The sequence below is a fragment of the Equus asinus genome, chromosome 1 (genome assembly GCF_041296235.1).
Source record: "Equus asinus isolate D_3611 breed Donkey chromosome 1, EquAss-T2T_v2, whole genome shotgun sequence".
Taxonomy (NCBI): Eukaryota; Metazoa; Chordata; class Mammalia; order Perissodactyla; family Equidae; genus Equus; species Equus asinus.
Window position 1 is genome coordinate 21,865,905 of NC_091790.1, and position 19,032 is coordinate 21,884,936.

Below are 19,032 nucleotides of genomic sequence, written 5' to 3' on the forward strand. Positions count from 1 at the left end.
ATTCTGAATGAAGTTCTCTTCAGCACTTGCTAAAGAGTTCTTCTTCTTATGTAGTGAATAAAAATAAAAGTACAATTATGATTCGTACCTTTTATTATCTCCGCGCTTTCAAAAACTCAGTGGCTTGGTTAGCTGACAGCTGTCCAGCTGTCATCATATGAACAAAGTTAGTTTCTGTCACCTTCCTTGAATATTTTCCTAACAAATGTACATATTAAACTTTAATCTCTACACTTGACATTTTAGATACTCCAATGAAACTCAGCAGCAAGAATGACTCTGGGCCTTCTTTACCTGGAGATTTAGTCTCATGCTTGTTTTTCTTTTTTTTATATTCACTTGGGAATGTTGTCTGAGACCTGGGCAATGCAGGCTAAGTCACTAACAGCCCAGGATGGCCATAAGCCAAGGCTGGAAAAGGAGTTCTGATAATTTCTTCAGCTGTTTCCACAGGTGTGCTAAGGGTCAATTCAGTGGGGAGTCTACAAATATTGTCTCTTAAATTTTATGGATCATACACATTCATGTATTGTTGTTCAGTAGGTGCACAGTAATGATGTACCTGCATATGTTGATTTATTTCCCAGTTTTGATTATGTTGGCCTACAAATTTAATAAATTAAATAGGATGTAGCAGCTTAATAAAAACATATAAGCAGAAATTCTTAAACTATCACACATATTGTTGTCTAATATGTGAGTTGTCTAATTTATTTTAGTTATTACATATTTTCAAATTGTTTCTAACCCGTTGAACTATAAAACAATTTGCACTTATTAAGCTAAATAATGATATTACTCATTTTGATGCACTTATAATTACAAAATATTTAATACAATGTTATTGCAGATAATACCTTAATTGTTCTTATATTTCTTATGGTTTCCAGTAACTGAATTAATTACACCTTTTACTTGGGAAGGGGTAGTATTGGTCCATATTAAATTTTTTAAAATGATTTTTACATCTTTGAATTTTTTATTATAATGTGTCTTAGTGAAGACTTCTTTATATTCAATCTATTTTGAGTTCTTTGGGCTTCATGGATCTGGATGTTCATTTACTTCCCCAGATTTGGAAAGTTTTCTGTCATGTTTTCTTTATGAAGCTTTCAGCCCCTTTCTCTTCTGTGCTTCTTCTGGGATTCCCATAATTCCATTGGTTTGCACATGGAATCCCTTAAGTCTTGTAGCCTTTTCATCACTCTTTTTATTAAATTTGGTTTTTATTCTTCTGACTGGGTAATTTCAGATTACCTGCCTTTGAGCTCATGGATTCTTTCTTTTGCTTGGTCTAGTCTTCTGTTGAGACTTTCTATTGATTTTTTCATGTCAGTCATTGTGTCCTTCAGTTCTAGAATTTCTGTTTAGTTTTCTTTTTGCTGTTATTTTTAAGGTTTTTGTCTCTTTGTTGAACTTCTCATTTAACTCAAATAATGTTTTCCTGATTTTGTTTAGTTGTCTGTATGTCTTCTCTTTTAGTTCGCTAAGCTACTTTAAGATAAATATTCTGAATTCTTTGTCGGGTAATTTTTAGGTCTCCATTTCTTCAGGGTCAGTTGCTGGTGCTTTATTTTGTTCATTTGGTAGTTTCAGGTTTCTCTGACCCTTTTTGAACCTTGTAGTCTTGCTTTGGTGTTTGCATATTTGAAGTAATCATTCCTTCCTTTCTTTATAGACTGGATTTGACAGGGAAAACCATTCGCCAGGCAGCACAGCCAGAGATTTTGGGCAGACTGGCAGGCAGGTACCATGGTGGGCTTGCTTACAGGGTTCATGGGTGAGCGGGCTTGATGCCTGGGTCCACAGTGATACTGGATGCCTACTTGACTCTTTTTTACCCAGAGGAGAGCTCTAGAGCAGAGAAAATCTCTCTCCGCCCTTGGCTGCACAGTCCTGGGGGAAGGGTGACTCAGGTAGAGTGAACTCTCCCTCCCCCACCCTCTTCAATGAATCTTTTCCCATTTCTGTTCTTCACCTGAGTATTATAATTTCTCATCTGGGATCCAGAGCTCTCATGACGGTATATTCATGCGTGAATGATTATATATATCTATGTTTCTGTGAAGGGATACAGGCTAGAACCTCTAATTCCACCATCTTCCTGACACAATAAACAGGTCTGGATACGTCAAGATAGCTCTGTGTTCAGTCAGAGAATCATTGAGTGAATCTCTCACAGCCCTAACATGCCCTAGCGTACCCTGGAAGTGAGGTGATTCTGAAATACCCCTCTACTCCCCAAGAGTGCAGTGGAAGGAGGTGGGGATTGAGTGCTACACACCTGCCCAGGAGCCACCACAGAAAACAAGCATTACATGCAGCCATGGCATTTGATTTATCCTAAAAAGAAGAAAGAAGAGTTTGAAATTTAAATAAAATCCTGAATTTTTTTTCAGTTTCTGTGTTCAGTCTAGTTGAATTCTTCATAAAATCACACAACTGTTAAAAGAATAATCACATTTACTTTTTACTTCTAAAAAATGCAAGATTCAGGTGATAAACATTTTCATAAAATGTTTTGGAAAATATTTATGAAAACATAAAAAATTTTGTACTAATTTAACAGAATATGAATGTGTTTCTAGCCTTTGTAAATTGACATATACATGATGAGATATGTTTTGTTAATAAATCTGAGTCAACATGCAAAAGATTTTACTTCCCACAAACTATTATCCAAATTCTGTGCAATCACAATCAAAATCTCGAATTTTTTGGTGGAAATTTTACAAACTAATTCTAACAATTATGTGGAAATGCAGTGTGCTAAGAATAACCTAGACACTCTTGAAATACAAATATTTTAAAGGTAGATCAGGTGCTCAACAATCAAGATCTGGGCCTATGAAGAAGAAAAAAGAAAGTCACTGATGGTTTACAGATAATGGTTCATACGTATGCATGTATGTACATCTTAAATACAACAATTTTTGTCTGTCAATTATACCTTAATAAAGTTTAGTGAAAAAAGATAAACATAAGTATGTCCAATGACCTAAAACTTCTACTGCAAGGTCTGTCCCAACAGAAATTCTTTCTTGTGGTCTCCAAAAGACACGCACAAAAACATTCATAGCAGCAGCATCTGTAATAGTCAAACGCTACAGGATTCACACATGTCCATTAACAATAATGAGTAAGTAAATTGAGGATAGTTACCAAATGGAGTATTCAGTAGAAATGTGAACTACTTATCTATAAATGCACAGGTAACTGAAATGAATTTAACAGACAATGTGAAAGAAAAAAAGCCAGAAACAGAAGGCACATGACGTAAAAATAAAAAAATTAAACAACAAAATGAATCTACACTATCAGAAGTTGCAAAGAGACTGCTTCGGGGATGACAGATAATGAAAGGGAGCACAGGGTTAGTTTGTGAAATACTGTTCATGTCTGCTCCCCAGTCAGGGTGCCAGTTGCAGTGGTTTCAATTTGTGAAAATTTATCAACTGTTTGTGTATTATATTTCAAGGATTTTTCTTAAAAAAGGGGGAAAAGAATAGTTAATCGTCCATGGAGTGGTAATAAAAAAGATGATTACAATGCAGTGATGATATGTTTCATTAGTAGGAATATCGGGCTCTATGAGAGCAGAGAAGAAAGGTACAGCTTCCTTATGTAAATGACTCCTGACCTCAAACTTGAGAACAGTATTAAACACAAATTATCCAAAGAGCTTTATATGCGGATAGTGGGTAACAAATTGATGATACAGGCCATTGTATACCTGATACAATTGTGACATCAAAACTTGTTCAGAGAACTGCGTTCAATTTAGTATGAAGAGAAGATAAATTTTTAGATAGGGTATTGTACTGTACAATCCTGCAAATGTAGGGATGCACCAGCTAAGGGAGATAATTGCTTATCATACTAAGGAAATTAAAATCATTGATACATATTTTAGTTAGATAACTTCAAGAGCAATTTCAAGCAAGTCTGGATTTAAAGAGAGATAGAACAGAAACAGATGTGTTGAGAGACTCAGTAATAGTAACAAATCATCTCCAGAGTCTCTTAGCTTGTGAGACTACGTAAGAGTGGTGTCTGGATCCTCTCCAGGAAGGCATCATTCCAGAAAATTTGAAAGATGCAGGGCCAACAGAGTGAGAGACCTTCCTGCATTGTTTGTAGATACGGCCTTTCTACACAGCTCTGGGTCACATTAAATCGTGAGGCCCTAGAGTCGCCAACGCTCATATGCTCATTTCACAAATTTCATGATAGATACTCTCTCTCTCTGCTTCCTTTTACTGCGTCTATCCAAGTCGGATCATAGGAAGTCGTTGTGGACTAATCAGGAAATAGAGACTAAATCATCTCTATTTCTTTCATTCTTCATGTCTCTTTCTCCAAACATTGTACCTGAAACAAACTTCTCACGTGTTCCTAAATCTCACTCAAAATGGCTCATGTAAATAGATAAATGAAGCGCCACATGACTCCTGGTTAAGCAGAAAGTCTAGAATCCATTTATCACTATTTTTTATCTGAACTCTCTTTTGACATGTCTTAGAGAGTGAACATTTCCAATATCTATGACAGAATCCAAATGCTCACTTCCCTGCTTGATTTACAGCTATGGCCAAGACATTTGTCTACATTGTGCATTATATTCTTTCTTTGAAGGCTATAACTTGAGAATGGGTCACTCAAAGAACCAGGGCAGTTGCACAACTTCTAAAGGAACATGGATAAAACAGAAATAAATTCATGAAGTTTCTAGAGGAGCCCATCATATGGTTCTGAGGCCGTAAATGGCACCCAGAAGGGTCAACAGTGATATCTTCGCAAGATTCGTTCTCAGGCTCATATTGGACATTCCTCATGGTTGCAGTCTTCAGACATGATTCCCCTCCATTTCTGGAGATTCTATAAGTCTTTCAATCATTTTTAGTATTATATCATCAGTTCATATTAGACTGAATTTTGCCGGAGTCCAGCTCCAGCCGAGTCCAGGTTTCCTGAGGGATGAACGGCGTCGGCGAAGAAAGAAGACAAGGTGAGACTGGAAGTGAGGTTTCCAAATCTGATTTATTCAAAGCATTCAAGCACTTATATAGGGTCCAGGTCACGTGTTTATGATTTCATGGAATTGTCTCAGTACATAATTTTGGCAAACAAAAGTGGGTACATAAGTATATCTTGTTACAATATTAGCACAGTATGTCTGTGAGAAATAAGCAACCTTTGTTAATTATAGATATTGACCTTTTCTATATGTCTACTAGGCATCTAGATGTCTAAGACTGATTGCAAAACGGGGTATAATGTCTAGATTCAGTTCCCCATGGGTCGACTGGCCCTAAGCCTCTATCTTTATTCCTGTAATAATGAAAGCAGAAATATTGCGAAGCATAAGGGGACCAAAGACACACAGGCCCCCAGCTCTGTCTGATCAAAAGCCACACAGGCACAGTGCTTGGGGTTTCTCTTTTAACATTAACTATTTTATAGGGTTCCCAATCCTCATCATAATCCCAATTCCTCTGTGTCAATATATTATGATATTTCTTTGCAACTTTGTCAGGATCATGAGTTGCCTTAGGAAGGGGTAGTTTTTGTATGCCTCTGCTCCTGGGTGGGTGCCACCATTTACCTCCTGTCCTAACAGGCCTAGGATAATATCTACCTCCTAGAAGGACCTGAGGAGGGAATATTCTCTTTTGAGGCTGATTATTAGAAGGCTTCCTCCTTGAGGGCTGTCCAAATTCCCTTACCGCCTTTCCAGGAGGGGTCAGAAGGTTTTTTCCCTTCAGGCTGTTGTTCCCTGAACCCTCCCTAGAAGGCCAGGTTACATCAGCTTCTTTCCCCTGCTTGGAGAGATTTTCCCCAAGATATCCCCATGTACAGAAAAAGAACAGCAAGAGCAATATTGCTAAGATTAGTAGCATGAATAGGATCAGGAGCGGCCGACCGCCATCTTCTGAGGGTCTGCCATGCGTTCCCTCAGCTCTCTCCCGGACCTTTGTCCTTGGATAGAGGCTTAGCTGACTGGTGGGTGGCTCCCGGCAGAATTTATTTCTCTTTTTCCAGTTAATGACTTTTTAAAGATATAGATATTTTATTTCCCAACATAATCCAAGTATTATCAAAGCCAGACTTTATACTTTAAATAAATGCAAAAAATTCACTGTAAATGCATCAAACATAGATCCATATTTCAATACATTTTATGATCCTTAGAGGATGATTTTTTCTTTTTGTATTTAAGTCCTAACACCTTTGAAACTGCTGTAACTTACCAGCTCATGTTGCAGATCTAAATTCTCCCTTTGAGTTCTCCTTAAAAAGCTTGCTAAATCAAGATTTTTAGATGTCAAATATCATTATTTGCTACTTCTTTCCATAAATCTACAAGAAATTTTTATTTTCAAATACCATATGCAAAGTCATGCTCTTCTGCTTCCTCACCCAACTTCCAAATGCTCAGGGAAAAGTATACTCTTTTCAAGAGAATTTGTACTCAAATTTCATTGCAGTCTCCATGACTCTGCTTGAGCTCTCCTGAAAGATGTGTATTCTGTCCATCTGCTTCTCAATGCTTATGTAGCATTATGCATTTCTTTATGGCACCTTTTCTTACTCATTCCTTTTTCCTCTTGTTTTCACTTATTTAAAAGTTTTTCCATTTCTACATTAGTGTGGAGTATAGGCACATATATTTATCACCTTTATGTCATAAAACTTAACTAACATCATAACAAATAAATATGTTATAATTTAAAGAAAGTGAGGAAGAGACCAGAGGAGGAGACTCAGGGAGGAAAAAGCCCAGGCCCTTTTGGAAGAAGGAATTTTGGGAAACTGTCACTGACTTAAGTGGAGAGTGGGAAATGGCATGCTGTGACTTTCCTTGGGGGGCATGAGTAGGGGGATATCCCTCCGGAGGGAATACCATCAGTGAGCAAGCTCAGCTATGCTCACAAGGGGGTTGCAGGACTTCAGTCTTATAATACCGCTCTAAGCAAAGATCATCACACTTTTGAGAAAGTCTCCAGATGACAGAGTGAGACACACACATACGCATTCACACTGAGTTAAAAATGATTGGGAAAAGTGCAAGAAAACCTTATAAAAAAAAACTCTACATCCAGAGAAGTATGAAAAATTGTTAAATCCACAGTCCAAATTGTGGAATATAATAGGAAGTGCCAGATAACAATAAAAGACTTCTGGAAATTAAAATGATAATAATTAATGTAGTAGATTCAATGAAAGTTTTCAAAAGATAAATTTGAGAAAATGGACCAGAAAGAAACGAACAACCAAATAAAAGTGTAACATTTAAAAAAGATAGAATTAGAGAATTATTATAATAAAACCCAACATATACCTATGGATATTCCTAAAGATGCATATTAGATAATAATTATGGAGTGAATATTATCAAACAGAGACATTTCCTCATAACTGTTATATGTGAGCTACAATATTCAAATAATATGCAAATGGAAAATAAGTGAGAAATAATTTATGAAAGGATATTTTCTTGAAATCTGTCTTCTTGAAAACAATTTCTTGTCAACTCTCAATATCAACTGTGTAAATAAGATCCTCACAGCTTCTTCAGAGAAATTATAGTAATATAATGAGAAGAATTATATGCATTAATAGCCAATAAATAGTATCAGTTTTCACAATAATGTTATATTTTTTTATATACAGCCGATAAACTGTAGAAGATGGAACAATGCCATCAAGTCACGTCCCAGCTAAGGTGGATGTAACCATCCCGAGAGCACGGGAGGAGGGAAGAGGGCGACCGTGGTGGTGTAGGGAGGCAGCAGCTCCCCATCCACAGCAGTCGAGCAACAGCTCACAGTCTGGTATTTGGTATTTAGGAATCAAGCATTAGAAGATAAGCATATTGTTTACAATTGCAGAGAAACATAGAGAAAATTGTAAAATAATTTGAAGTATTTGCCTTGGGGGTCAAGAAGAGTGGGTTAAGAGGTCATCATTTTACCTTGTGCATTGTTGATGCATTATTTTAATAAAACATTAAAGTGACATAAAAATTACTTTACACTTAATAATTTGCATGTACTCAAATTATTGCTCATATGACTCTCCAAATAAATTGTAAAACATCTATGGCAGGATCCTGGGCCTGCAAGGAGCCACCAATTTGTACTTATTGTGTGGCTGCTGATAACTTGCAGAGGAAAAACAGAGAAAGCAATGCTTTTTAAAAATTTGTATTTGAATTCAACATAAGACCAGCGTACTAGACTGGTATCACAAAATATAATTTATGTTAATATTTTCAATTACTGACAAGATTGAAACTGTAAGATTTGTAATTACCAATGAAATTAACATTGCAAGAACTTCTATAATTTGTATTTTATGTAGGGTTGAATATGACAAATATTCCATGGGGTACTTAATATTATCCCAGTTTAATGAGTAAAAAGCAACACAGAACAGAAATAATAAATGGCAAGTCAGATCTGTACGTTGATGCCATGTCACATAACTCCCAATGCAGCATCATTTGAATATCTGTTACCCCTGTTCTTATTGCTAATAACCTGTCATATGATATCATTTAAAGAAATATTGTATCTGAAAGGGAAGAAACCTCAGCCATTGAATTTCTCTTTCAAGATCAAAAGAGATCATTTTTTCTTATGTAAAAAATTAGATTATTTCCCTTTCATTTTCCTTTTATATAAAGAAATAATATTAAGTAATGAATTTATAGGCCATTTACAAAGTATTTTCACCTGTATTGACTTATTAAACTCCAATAAAAGTTTGTGGTTTGGACATGAGCAAAAATGAAAATGTATACAGAAGAAAAGAACTCTCAGATTGTGTCTTAGTGAGTTGGAGAAACAAGCCTTGGACCTGGACAAGGTCCATATATGGAAGAAAAGATACAGATATAAACTTTTATTGACCATCTCCACTGGGTGAAACCTGACATGGGTCAAGATTTGTGCCATGATTAAATGAAATTTAACCCTGATTAATAGATTTTGAGGTTGATATAAGCACTGACATTTTATACATAATAATCTAAGTTTCAGAGATTTTAAGTGACTTTTCCTGAATCTTGTAGAGATTTAGATGCTAGTTGGATAGCTATAAATATTTACATATTAAAATTTTATTTAAAGATATATCTTGTCTTATCCTTCAAACATTTTGAGGCAATTCTGAACTGAACGTTACTTTCTAACTGCTCAAAAGTAAAAATAAGTAAAGTAAGAGGGAGGTGACATCAGCATCATGGTGTATTGAGTTGCTCCTTCCGCCTCTCCCCTCTAAGTTACAGCCAGTAGGATATCCTTGAACCAACCAAAGACTCTGCACAGCACAGGAGAATGCCTGAGAGATCCATCTGTCTGTGCATCTGACGGTGGGTGAACTGGACCTCCTGGAAGTGGTGGAATCAGGGTAGCAGCAGCAGTGGCTCCCAAGACTGGAAGTTCCAAGATCTGTGGCCAAGCCTGTGAACTGAGGCCCCAGATCTGAGGTAATGCTGATGAATGGAGGACCCAGAAATCCAGGCAACCGCCACTCCCAGGGGTTCCAGGAATCACTGTGGGCTGTGACTGGAGACTCCAAGGAGCATCAGATATCTGTGACCCAGCCTCCTCACCTTCCCCTGGTGGCAAATCCTCCAAATCCAGCCCTTTCGGCAGCAAGTGCTACATCCAAAATGCAAAATATGCCCCGCTGTAGTAGCAGTGCCTGTGACCTGAGATTTCAGGAAACACAGCTGCTCTCATGGCTTAGCTCCCAACCCTCTCTCACTTTTGGCATGTGAGGCTGGCAACCTGAGGCTTCAGGAGCTGCAGCAATAACTGTGATCCAACCACCAGTGGTGGCACCCCCAACACCAACCCTACCAGCAGTGGGGGTGGCATACAGACCCTGGGCCTGTTGCAGTGGCAGCCAAATATGTTAATCTAAAGCCCCAGCAGAAGCAGGTCAGCACCTTGAGATAACCTGCAAGCAGCAGTGCAGGTGGTGCATGTGGAAGCAGCATCTGAGCATGCGGAGAGTCCACAGAGCCAATGGGAGAACACAAGACCCAGGCAACCTGAAAAACAACAGAGGTGCTCACAGCCTGGGAACCACAATGGTGATACCTGCAATTACAAGGACATGGTAAGCAGCAAGGCACCAACAACCTTGGAGGTACCAGCAGTGCAAGGAGGGCACTGACAGTGCCGCTGGCAGAGGCAGTGGAGGACGGAAAGTGCAGACTCTCAAATACTACCAAAAGCAGGTCAGAACCAAAGTAACCAGAGCCTTACAAAAATAAGAAATGGCTTTACTACCACAAATGTGTCAGGAGAGGAATGACTCATCTTGCACCATGAAGAGCTACAGTCACAGGACAGCACACGAAAAAATGACAATTCACCAGAAACCAAAGTTAAAGTACCAGAATATTGTGATATAACTGACAGAAAATTCAAAATAGCTGTCACAAAGAAACTCAGGGAATTATAAGAAAACTCAGAAATACAATTCAAAGAGATCAGGAATAAAATTAATGATCAGAAGGAGTACTTCACCAAAGAGTTTGATATTCTAAAATAAACAAACAAAAAAACCCCAGAAATTCTGATGCTGAATAACACATTAATGAAATAAAAAATAAAGTAGACAGCATTAGAAATAGAGCATACCATATATGGGAGAGAGAATTAGTGAGCTTGAAGATAAAAATTTAGAAATGATTCAGATGGGAGAAGAAAGAGAATTAAAATTTTAAAAATGTAGATATTCTGCCAGAAATATGTGACTCAATTAGCAAAAGCAACATAAGGATGATGGGTACCACAGAAGGAGAAGAGAAGGAGAAAGGGGCAGACAGCTTATATAAAGAAATAATAGCTGAGAACTTCCCAAACCTAGGGAAGAGACTGGATATACAAGTACGTGAAATTAATAGAACACCTATTTATGTCAATACCAAAAGGCCTTCTCACAGGGATACTATTTTAAAACTGTCAAAAGTCAATAACAAAGAAAGAATATTAAGAAGAGCAAGAGAGAAGATAACTTACAAAGGAACTGCCATTAGGCTGTCAGCAGATTTCTCAGCAGAAATTCTACAGGCTAGGAGAGAGTGGAATGATGTATTCAAGACATCGTAAGACAAAAACTATCAGCAAAGAAGACCCTATCCAGCGAAGTTATTCTTCAGATATGAAGGAGAAATGAAGCTTTTCCTAGACAAACAAAAGCTGAGAGAATTCATTGCCACCAGACATGCCTTACAAGAAATGCTGAAAGGAGCCCACCTACCTGAAACAAAAAGACACAGGGACACGAAGCTTTGAGTGAGGTGATAAATACACAGACAGAATCAGAAAATCCCTACTCTATATCAGAACAGGTTAGTAAACACTTAATTATAACAACGAGGCTAAAGAGAAAGAAAGCATAAATAGAACTATAACCATTTTAACTTGGTAAGAGGCTCACAATACAAATTTAATGATCAGAAGGAGTACTTCACCAAAGAGTTTGATATTCTAAAATAAACAAGAAAAACAGAAGGGAAAGAGAGAAGGACAGAACCAAAAACGTCAAGGGAGAAAAATGTTATAAGCATGAAAAAACTCTCTCATCTATGACATAATGCAAACCTTATGGTAACTATAAAACAAAAAATCAGAGCAGAGTCACAAAACAAAAAAAAGAGGAACTTGAGAAACACATCGCAGAAAACCCCAAATTAAAATGGCAGGTAGAAATACAAGGAAAATGAATCAATAGAAGCAGAGAACAACGAGAAAGCAAAAGATAAATAACAGAATTAAGCCCACATATATCCATAACCACTCTAGGTGTAAATGGACTGTATTTACCATTCAAAAGACAGAGAATGATGAGATGCATTAAAACATAAGACCCAACAATACGGCACCTCCAAGAAACATATCTCAGCTATAAAGAAAATCACAAGCTCAGAGTGAAGAGATAGAAGATGATACCCCAGGAAATGGCAACCAAAAGAAAGCAGGTGTAGCCATAATTGTATCAGACAAAATAGACTTCAAGTCAAAAGATTTGCCCTGAGCTAACACCTGTGCCAATCTTTCTCTACTTTGCATGTGGGTTGCTGCCACAGCATGGTTGACAAGCGCTGTAGGTCCACACCCAGGATCCGAATCTGTGAACTTGGGTCACCGAATTGGAGCACACTGAACTTAACCACTACAACCCAGTGCTGGCCCCTGATGTTTTTATTAACCATTTTTTTCCCCTTCTGACTTTTCAGGGCACTGCATCCTGCCCTAAAGAATCATTGTAGGGGCCAGCCCAGTGGCGCAGTGGTTAAGTCCTCACATCCTGCTTTGGTGGCCCCGGGGTTTGCTGGTTCGGATTCTGGGTGTGGACATGGCACTACTTGTCAAGCCATGCTGTGACAGGCATCCCACATATAAAGTAGAGGAAGATGGGCATGGATGTTAGCGCAGGGCCAGTCTTCCTCAGCAAAAAGAGGAGGATTGGTGGCAGATGTTAGCTCAGGGCTAATCTTCCTCAAAAAAAAGCACAACATACGTTATATGTTTTTCCATTACTAACCTTTCTTTTTACCAAAAAAAAAAACTAGAAAATATACCATTGTGAAATGTCTGTGGTGTTTCTAAGGTGTCCATTTGACATTTCTCTATCAATTGAACAGACTTGTACGGGATCCACACAACCCACATACAATCACGTGCTCATCTGTTCTTGAAGCCAGTGGAGTGTGTCCAGTCAAGTAAATTTTGGACAAAAACAAGAGAAGAGCGTTGGGACTGGAGGCACACACCCTTATTGTTCCTTCATCCTGCTAGCCAGCATCTGCATGTGATGATGTGTGGTTCTGCATTCTTCTTGGAAGAGTTGTACAGAGAACCAAGCCCAAGGATTCAGGAGCAGAAAGCCATAAGCCAATAGGCAACTTACTATTCATCATGAGAATGTGGGGATATTAATGAGAAATAACTTACCAAATTGTTCAAAAAATTGATTTGGGAAGGGAAGAGGCAAGAGGTTGCACTGTAATAATTGTTTGCTATCCTTGACATTCTTTTCTATTGAATCATAAAATTGGGGCAAAAATGGATCCAGTATAATTCTAGGATGTTTTATTCAAAATGCTTAGCACTTGCTTATAGAAGATGGGAACTGAAAGAATTATAATATTTTAATGATAATTCAAGTAATTTTTTTTGCCCCCAATTTCTCCCCACATAAATACACTTTTGCCCTAGTCTAGGTTATTCTTCCTGGAACAGATTTGAGAAAGCAAATAGTCTACTGGGTTGCATTCCATGTCCATTCTATTACATTTACATTAGAAAAAGCACACAGAATCTCCCTATGTTTAGTTCCCATTTCCAGTAAAACTGAAGTATTTATCTTTACATACCATTACCTTTCTTGCATCTTTGCCCACATTCATATTCTTTCTTCCACATAAAGAGTCTTTCTCCCCATTTCTAAGGGTTTTGATGTCTTCCAATCCCTGTGATTCCATGTTAAATCCTCATTTCATGGAGAATTTCATGTTCTCTTTAGACCTCTCTTCCTCACTTCTCTTTCTTGTTTAGAGCTAGATAGTTCTGTCAGGATATCACATCTGATTTATTGCTTCACTGTCTATGTTTACTTGTACTCTCTGCATGCTGGACATGACCTATGCACCCCTTCCTAACCTGGCCCCTGACATCCACCCAAGGCCTACAGCTCTCACCCCATTTCACTTTACCATTTTCACACCACCCTAGATAAGACATTCTTGCTGAGTCTTTTCACATCTAACATACTGGCTCACTGGCACCTCAGAAGCTACGAGAGACACCCTCCTCAATGGTTCTTGGCCTTTGCTCAGACCAGGAATAGTAAGCATAGAGGGATGTGGGGGCACTGAGACAGACCAGGCTTTCTCAGGGTGCAGCAGAAGAGTTCTGGCATCATGGGGGTGAGGGGATGGTCGGTATCAGCACCACCTGTGTGCAGTGAGATTAAGCATTGGCTGAAGAAAACAAACTGCCTTCTCCAACCCCTCCCCATTATTCCTTCTCTTCTTAGCATATTTTATCTCCACTCTTAGGCTAGAACACACTCTCCATTAAGGACTCTGTTTATGGCTTGTCCCTTATACTAGAAAGAAGCTCCAAGGAAGGCCACTTGGTGGGCCTCACTTGCTGCAGTGTTGTGTCTCTTGGGTGTTTGAAGGGTCAATGGATGAACTTAATTATTCCACAGACTAGCTATTACAGAGAGGCAGATAAAACAGAGGGACTCACTTTACCAAAGTGATTCTGTTTATCTTCATTTTTGATAGGTTCATGAGTCAAATAATGACCAAATAAACTGAACATGTAAGTGAATGCATCAACAAAAGTTCAGCTAACTTACTTAATTTATGCATAATTATTTTGAAAGCTAAAACTTACTGAGTATTTTATTTACTTATTTATTTAATTTTTCAATTGAGGTAACATTGGTTTATAACATTATATAAATTTCAGATGTATTAATTATATTTCACTTCTGCACAGACTACACTGTGTTCACCACAAAAGATATAATTTCTATCTATCACTGTACAAATGTCCCCCTTTACCCCTGTCACCTTCCCCCCACCCCCTTCCCCTCTGGTAACCATTAATCTTTTCTCTGTATCTACGTGTTTGTTTGTTGTTGTTTTATCTTCCATGCATCAGTGAGATCACAGGGTATTTGTCTTTTTCTGAGTTATGTTGCTTAGCAAAATACAATCCAGGTGTATCCATGTTGTTGAAAATGGCAAAACTTCATCTTTTTGTGGCTGAGTAATGTCCCATTATATGCACCATGTTTTCTTTATCCATTCATCCATCAGTTGCACTTAGGTTCTCTCCAAGTCTTGGTGACTGTAAATAATGCTGCTATGAACATAAGGGTGCATATATCTTTTCAAACTAGTGTTTTTTGTGTACTTTGGAGAAATATCCAGAAGTGGAATATTTGGATCATATGGTAATTCTATTTTTAATTATTTGAGGAATCTCTACACTGTTTTCCATAGTGCATGTACCAATTTACATTCCCACCAACAGTGTACAAGGATTCCCTTCTCTCCGCATGCTCTCCAACACTTGTTATGTCTTGTCTTTTTAACAAAGCCATTCTCATGGATGTGAGGTGATGTCTCATATTGTTCTTTAGGGGAAAGGATGGCTATTTCACCTGGGGGTCTGTATTGTGTGTGTGTCGGGGGGGTGGGTGGGTATGTCCAGTCCTACTATTAGAGTTGGTCTTTTTCTAAGAGCAAGATTTTAAAAATCAGACCACTAAGTTCAGATCTGTGTAAAAGTGGACATACATTTTGCCCCAATAAACTTGCCTCCATTTTTCAAAAATGAAAACTAATATTGGACCTAGTTTATAAGGTTATGATGATCAATAAAATAAGAAAATAAAAGTAAAACATGAGACAAAATGCAATCATAATGTAATTCATGAGTGAAAGTTATTTTATATTTATTCTTATTGTTGTTATTCGTTATTTTACAATATTAAACTATATTTACTACATCTCAGTGAAGATCTGATTCCCTTAATGCACCTTAAAGAGACTGTAGAAATAAAATATTTAATGAAATCACCCTTTGATCAAAGAATGGCTGTGTTTAGGGGAACAAACAAGGTTTAAAACACAAGAAAAGGCTGAGCTCCACTAGAGACTCTGAATGTGGCATTCAGGTTGTAAACAAGTTCCTCAACCCGCCCTTCTTCTAAATTGCTGGCTTCCACTTCCAACACACCCCAGGAAAATGCAAAACTGCTTCTCTTATGTGCTCCCTGATATTGTCTTCTCTAGACCATTTTTCTCTTTAATTCACTTGAGATGGGGAAAACAATTCTGACTAAAATGCTATTCAAAAAAGAAAAGGGCAAAAGATAGGATTGAGATTAAGGAAAGAAGGCAAAAGTAAAAAAAATATTAATTTTTAAACATGTTATTCTAAACTATGGCCTTACAGTTGATTTTATATTTAATTGCTTTGTCTTTGTACAGCATGTAAATACATACTTACAAATATACAGATATATCAATAAATATATATTTTTAATTCTTTTCTTGGCAAATCCAATTGCCTCTCTAAATATGCAAAATTTCTTGGCTGAAAATTATTGTAGGCACATACTCATTTATCAACAACAGATAAGAAATATGTTTTAATGAACGACAAACCTTAACTTTTGTAACCTATTTTTTATCCTCCTTCTTTGGGCAAATTGTACCTGCTAGAAAAAAATGTTTCAGATTTTCAATGACATAATTCCAGCAATGGAATTGGAATATTTTGTTACAATCAATAATTAGAAAAACTTACAGTTTCAAATCCATATGATGTGGTTGAAGAGATATATTAAAAAAACACTCAATTTTGTGAAATAGTTAATCTTCAAGAATTGAATGAAAACAGAGAAGTTAGAAAATATATAATAATAAGTGATTGAATATAATTTTGTGTCAAAAATTTCAAACAATCCTCTGAACACCATATATTGTCTCTTAGTAAACAACAAGTAACAAAAAGTGTTAGCTTTCAAAACATCTACGTTTTTTAAAGCCTAAATGGATTGTTAACAAAGGAAGATATACCAATAGGCAATAAGCTGATGCAAAAGTCTTGGGCTTTATTACACATCAGGAAAATGCAAGTTAAAACCAAAATATATTACAACACGGAATTGAAGAGATAAAATGAAAAAGCTTGATGATACTCAAACAATTGCTGCCAAACTGGAGCAACTGGCACGCGCTTTGCTGGTGGCGGTAAAACTGAGCGTCCACTTCATAAAACAATTTACTAAGAAGTTAATCATTCACGTATTAGGGAAGTAAAAACATATGGTCACAAAAAGGAGGTGAATAGCAGCTTTAGTCATAACAGCTCAGACTGGATATAGCCCAGATATCTGTCAACAAAACTGTTCGTAAATAGTGGTGATATACTCGGACAAGAGAATGCTACTTAGCAAGAAAACAGAGCACACTGTCGATAAATGTAAAATTGTAGAAGAATCTTTAAAAACAGATAAAGTGGAGATAAAAACATAAGACGTAAAAAAAATACCTACTGTACATTTTCATGGACGTGACAAACTAAACTACGCCTAACTAAAGAATAAACATAAACATCAGGCCAGTGGTTTATCTTGATTGGGGCATTTCACTGGAAAAGAGCATGAAGGATCTTTCTGGTCCAGTGAAATCTGTGTCTCTTGCTGGTGGGTACAGGTTACAAGTGCAAATATTGTCAAAACTGGTTGAACATACTCTTCAGATGTGAGCATTCTACTATTTGTAAATTATACTGCAACTTGAAAACATCAACAATTAACTCTTCAAATTGTTTGACTATTTATTTCATTCTTCGAACAAATATTTATTGTGAGCTGTCCTATAGAAACATTTTAACAAAAATTTGTGATTCAAAGATTTTTAACAATCCACAATTTGTTTATGACAGCTTAGTAAATGATCACAAAGTATGGAAGTCTGTCTGCGTTTCAGAGTAAAATAGAAATTCAGATGTAGATATAATGCATGTATAACTTTTCTCCAGGACGCCTTGCACAATCACTTTGTACAGTCTTGAGATTTGGGTCAGATCAATATAATCTTAGTTATGACTTAAGGCAGCCCACTGGCCCATACACTTTCTCAGGGCCCCCTTGACCTCCCTGTTCCTCAGACTGTAGATGAGGGGGTTCAGCACAGGGGTGAAGATAGTGTAGAATGCTGACACGACCTTATCGTGGTTAGCTGACCTGTAGGATTTGGGTCTCATGTAGGTGAAAATGGCAGCTCCATAAAAGAGTCCCACCACAGCCAAATGTGAGGAGCAGGTGGCAAAAGCCTTCTTGCGGGCTTCTCTGGAACGCATCTGGAGAACAGCTGTGAGGATGAGACTATAGGAGGTCAGGATGAGAGATAAGGGGACCAGGAGCATTAACACACAGCAGATGTACATGACATACTCAAAGACAGATATGTCAGCACAAGCCAAACGCACTACAGTGGGGGCCTCGCAGAAGAAATGATCGATCTCATGTGCACTGCAAAATGGGAAGCTCAGGGTAGTGGCAGCCTGCATGAGCCCATCCGCTGCCCCCAGGAACCAAGACCCCAAAGTCATTCTCAGGCATAACTGCAGGCTCATGAGGACAGGGTATTGCAGTGGATGGCAAACAGCCACGTAGCGGTCATAGGACATGGCTGCTAACAAGAAGCACTCACCCCCTCCCAAAGTAAGCAAGAAGAAAATCTGCAACCCACACCCAGCAGGGGAGATGGACTTCTTGCCAGTCAAGTAGTCAGCTGCCATTTTGGGCACAATGGTGGAAACCAGCATCATGTCCATGAGGGAGAGTTGGCTCAACAGGAAGTACATGGCTGTGCGGAGGTGGGGCTCCTGGTGAATCAGGAGAAGCATGAGGGCATTGCCCAGCAGGGAGGTAAAGGCAATTGTCAGAACCATCACAAAGAGAAATGGGTGGGCTTCTGTGTGGTTAAAGAGTCCTAGGAGAATGAAACCTGAAGTGGTGTTCCCGTTTTCCAGGATTTCGAAGAAGAGTAACACTGCAAATGGATAAATAGATGAGAGAATTTTCATCATTTACAATGCTCTATTTGAATTATGTGTTTATTGTTAAGTACACATGTGAAAATGATGAAATCTATTTCAAATCCTTCATTTGACATTTTCAAATGTTTCAACTTGGGTGTAAAATTAATTTCAATTTTTTTCTCATTTTCAAGCTTTTCAAAATTAGGATCTCCCAGCTTCCTTAGTGATTACTTAGCATAATGAACAAAAGTTGTTGATAAATTACAAGAACATGGTGTTTCTTTGTGCTACCTGACACCCACATAAGTGAACAGAAGGAAATTACTCACATAATTTGTCATTTATATTAGTACTTGCTTTACATAATGCACAGTCAATATTCTTAGAGGCTGAATTAATGTGTTTAACTATATAAAAGCCACGTTCTTGATAA

At 37.7% G+C, this 19,032-nt stretch overlaps 1 protein-coding gene across 1 annotated transcript; it reads right to left on the reverse strand.

Annotated features, from left to right (window-relative positions):
- Positions 1 to 17,651: 17,651 nt before the first annotated feature.
- Positions 17,652 to 18,647, reverse strand: LOC106827767 (olfactory receptor 2T8-like). Its single transcript, XM_014835838.2, has one exon. The coding sequence runs from the start codon at positions 18,645 to 18,647 to the stop codon at positions 17,652 to 17,654; it is 996 nt and encodes a 331-aa protein (XP_014691324.2).
- Positions 18,648 to 19,032: the final 385 nt, after the last annotated feature.